Raw genomic sequence first — 3667 nt, 5'->3', positions numbered from 1 at the left:
CCACGCTATTACTAAGCGTGTCCACGCCGGCCCGATCCACTCCCACCCCACCACTCTCTCTCTCATCCCTAAGAAAAACACTCTCACAAACTCACATGTTCCTCGGTCCACCCCACCCCGGCTCCTATCCCCACGATCTCCTCGCCGCCGCCACCCACGCCGGCCGGTTCCGGCGAGCACCGGCCACGCGCAACACTCCCCCAAGCCCCGCCCCTCCCTCCCCTCCGTCCAGATCCGACATGGCCGCAGTTCCTACATGGCCACCCTCTTCTCCACCGCGTTCTCACACCACTTCATCCCGCTCCCCTCCGCCACCAGGCCCGCCGCCGCCACCTCGTTCACCTGCGGCCCGCTGCACGCCGTGTCGGCGCTGCTAGCGCCACGGAGGCGACTCCTGCTGCCCGTGGCCATGGCCGTGTCATCCGAGTTCGAGATGGAGGACGCGGAGGGGGAGCCGAGCGAGGGCGAGGGCGGAGGCGACTCCAAGGCCGAGTACTCCGAGGACCTCAAGGCCTTTGTCGGCAACCTGCCTTTCACCATCGACAGCGCGCAGCTCGCCGGGCTCTTCGAGCAGGCCGGCTCCGTCGAGATGGTCGAGGTATAAATTCACGCTCTCTAGTCTTGTTAACTAACAGTTAGTTTGGCGCGAATTATAACGGGCCAAAGTGAAATTCTTCTGGGCATTGCATGATTAAGATAGAGACTTCGGAGTCAGGACGTTTTGTTTTAGTGTAGTGTCAGGTTGTCCAAGGGATGTGGAATTGTTGCTGTGTAGATTGTGTCCTAAGGTACTGTAAATTTTTCTCGGCATGAAGTAAGTTGGAGTTGGTTCAGTACTTCAGAGGCCTCGTAAATTCAGTACTTCAGTGCAGTGCCGAGAGCGCTCCAGTGGAGTCGGGGGAGTCCACGATAAATACTAATCCAAAGGCGGCCAGATGGATTAGAAGGTATATCTTGATGCTAACCCATGGGTGGGAATTTTTAGGGGGAGAATTAAAGAATAGAGCACTTGGGGGCAGGCTGTGCTTGTGCGGTTGTGCCTCCCACTGATCAGTAAAAGTGGAACATGGCTTTGGGATTACATAAGATAAGATGTTGTAAAATGGTCTCGGCTTGAACTAAGTTCGAATTTCTTCAGTAAATTACTCAATGTTCAATTGTAGCAGAGCTGAGCACTAAGCCTTGAATATTTTATTTTTTCAGAATGATATAGTATCTCATTTCTTGCAGATTGTATACAATAGAATGACCGGACGGAGCCGTGGATTTGAATTCGTCATAATGGGTTCAGTGGAGGACGTTGTTGTCGCCGTCGAGCAATTCAATGGCTATGTAAGAAGACTTCATCTGTTTTAAACCACCTTATCTTGGTACATTAAATGGGTTTAAATGACTATATGTGGATAAATTTTATAAGATGTCATGAAAAAGTTAGTTCTCTACAGGTTTCTATAGTGCCAAGGGGATTCAGAGTTCCACCTCTAAGTATTTGGATCTTATCTAACCATGCTCTGAGATTTAGATGTGTTGGGGAATGGGGATTGCTAGTTCCTGCTGGGTAATCAGAATAATGTTTGGGTTTTCCTCAAGGATGTCGACACTATTTATAGTATGTTAAATGCAGACAATGCTGTTGATTTATGAGAATTATTTATTTACCTAGTGGATCCCAAATTGTATATCTGTCCCTATCAATGCAAATGCTGAGCCATGTTCCACTTTTACTACTTTACATTATATTTTCACTGCCTGAAGGGGTTAGTATGCTCCTTGTCTTTTTCACTGATTGTCTTTTTCATCGACATGCACCGCATTATTTTTCCGTGTCATTCTTCTGAAGAATCTGAAGTTTTTGAACCTCTGTTGGTAGTGCTACAGGGTTTTGGTGGCAATGCCGACGGTCGTCGATAGGTTCATGGACTAGACGGTGTCGTGGCTGCCGATGTATGGAGAAGCGAAGCTGCTGCTCGTCATCTACCTCTGACACCCCAGCATACGGGTAAGCAGTCGATCAGACACCCCGAGCCCGAGAGATAATCAACATTTCAGATAGACTTGATTCGGTATGTGACCAATTCTGAATCCGAATCTGAATGGTGTTCGGATTTTAGGGTGCGGGGCACGTGTACAGTGGCTTCCTCCAGCCGCTGGTGGCGTGGCACGAGGCCGCCATCGACCGGGGCCTGCTTGAGCTGAGGGCTAGGGCGAGGGGCGTGACGGCGTCACAACTGTGGCTCGTCGAGGCTGCCCGCTGTGTTTCGTCACAGCTGCAGGCGGCGAGATCAGACTGGGAAGGCGCCACGCATTGACGAGTGAGCCAATTTTTGGATCGGACCATAACAACGTGTCTCAGTCTTTGATGTCTAGAAGTAGTGGTAAAGTTTTGAATTTGCATGGCAAGAGCCACTTACGTAGGTAGCTGACACGCACAACACTGTGTTTACACTCTTATTTATGTAAAAGATATGAATTATACATGAGTTGCCTCTACAATGAGGAACTGTGATAGTAGATACGACAATTGTGTGATAGAATGGAATTGATTGATTCTATTTTTTTAATTTCTAATAAGTTAGTAGTAGCGTGGGAAGAAACTGCTCGCTACTAGTATTTAGGATACTAGTAGCGTTCGTATTATAGACACGCTACTACTATTTTGTTAGTAGTAGCGCGGGTATGAAATAGCAGCAGCGTGGGTGGCACACGCTACTACTAACAAAGTTAGTAGTAGTGCGGGTTTAACCCATGCTACTACAAACTATTAGTTGTAGCGCGATACTAGTAGTGCCGGTACCTGCGCTGCTAGTAGCCATTTTACCCGCGCTGCTAGTAGCCTTTTTCCTAGTAGTGGGTGCTCGTGTGCTACCCTTCCTTGGACAAGCCTCCCGCTTATGATTAACCCCTCTCGCAAGCATCTGCAACTACGAAAGAAGAATTAAGATAAATCTAACCATAGCATGAAACATATGGATCCAAATCAGCCCCTTACGAATAAACACATAAACTAGGGTTTAAGCTTCTGCCACTCTAGAAACCCATCATCTACTTATTACTTCCCAATGCCTTCCCCTAGGCCCAAATCATGGTGAAGTGTCATGTAGTCGACGTTCACATAACACCACTAGAGGAAAGACAACATACATCTCATCAAAATATCGAACGAATACCAAATTCACAAGATTGTCCTCAGGAACAAATGTAACTACTCACAAAGCATATTCATGTTCATATCAAAGGGGTATTAAATAGCATTACGGATCTGAACATATGATCTTCCACCGAATAAACCAACTAGCATCAACTACAAGGAGTAATCAACACTACTAGCAACCCACATGTACCAATTTGAGGTTTTGAGACAAAGATCAGATACAAGAGATGAACTAGAGTTTGAGAGGAGATGGTGCTGGTGAAGATGTTGATGGAGATTGACCCCCTCTCGATGAGAGGATCGTTGGTGATGACGAAGGCTTCGATTTCCTCCTCCCGGAGGGAAGTATCCCCGGCAGAACAGCTCTACCGGAGCCCTATATTGGTTTCTCCCAGGTTCCTCCTTGAGACGACGGTGCTTCGTCCTAAAAGCTTCCTTCTGATTTTTTTTCTAGGTTAAAACACACCATATAGCAGAACATGGGTATCGGGGGCCTGCCAGGTGGTCCATAAGGCA

At 47.6% G+C, this 3667-nt stretch overlaps 1 protein-coding gene across 1 annotated transcript; it reads left to right on the top strand.

Annotated features, from left to right (window-relative positions):
* Positions 1-256: 256 nt before the first annotated feature.
* LOC125533144 (uncharacterized) lies at positions 257-2309 on the top strand. Its single transcript, XM_048696902.2, has 3 exons — positions 257-598; positions 1231-1332; positions 2112-2309. The coding sequence occupies exons 1-3, from the start codon at positions 257-259 to the stop codon at positions 2307-2309; spliced, it is 642 nt and encodes a 213-aa protein (XP_048552859.1).
* The last annotated feature ends 1358 nt before the right edge of the window (positions 2310-3667 follow it).

This window comes from Triticum urartu, chromosome 1A (assembly GCF_056163025.1).
Source record: "Triticum urartu cultivar PI428250 chromosome 1A, HENAU_Tu73, whole genome shotgun sequence".
Lineage (NCBI taxonomy): Eukaryota > Viridiplantae > Streptophyta > Magnoliopsida > Poales > Poaceae > Triticum > Triticum urartu.
Note: the sequence above shows the minus strand (reverse complement) of the source record. Positions and strands in the feature narration are given on the sequence as shown.

What these genes read in the sequence shown, in the direction of transcription:
- LOC125533144 (XM_048696902.2), top strand. Translation starts at nt 257, where the DNA reads ATGGCCACCCTCTTCTCCACCGCGTTCTCACACCACTTCATCCCGCTC. An exon ending in GCTCCGTCGAGATGGTCGAG is followed by an intron (nt 599 to 1,230) that starts GTATAAATTCAC and finishes CATTTCTTGCAG; the next exon opens with ATTGTATACAATAGAATGAC. An exon ending in TCGAGCAATTCAATGGCTAT is followed by an intron (nt 1,333 to 2,111) that starts GTAAGAAGACTT and finishes TTCGGATTTTAG; the next exon opens with GGTGCGGGGCACGTGTACAG.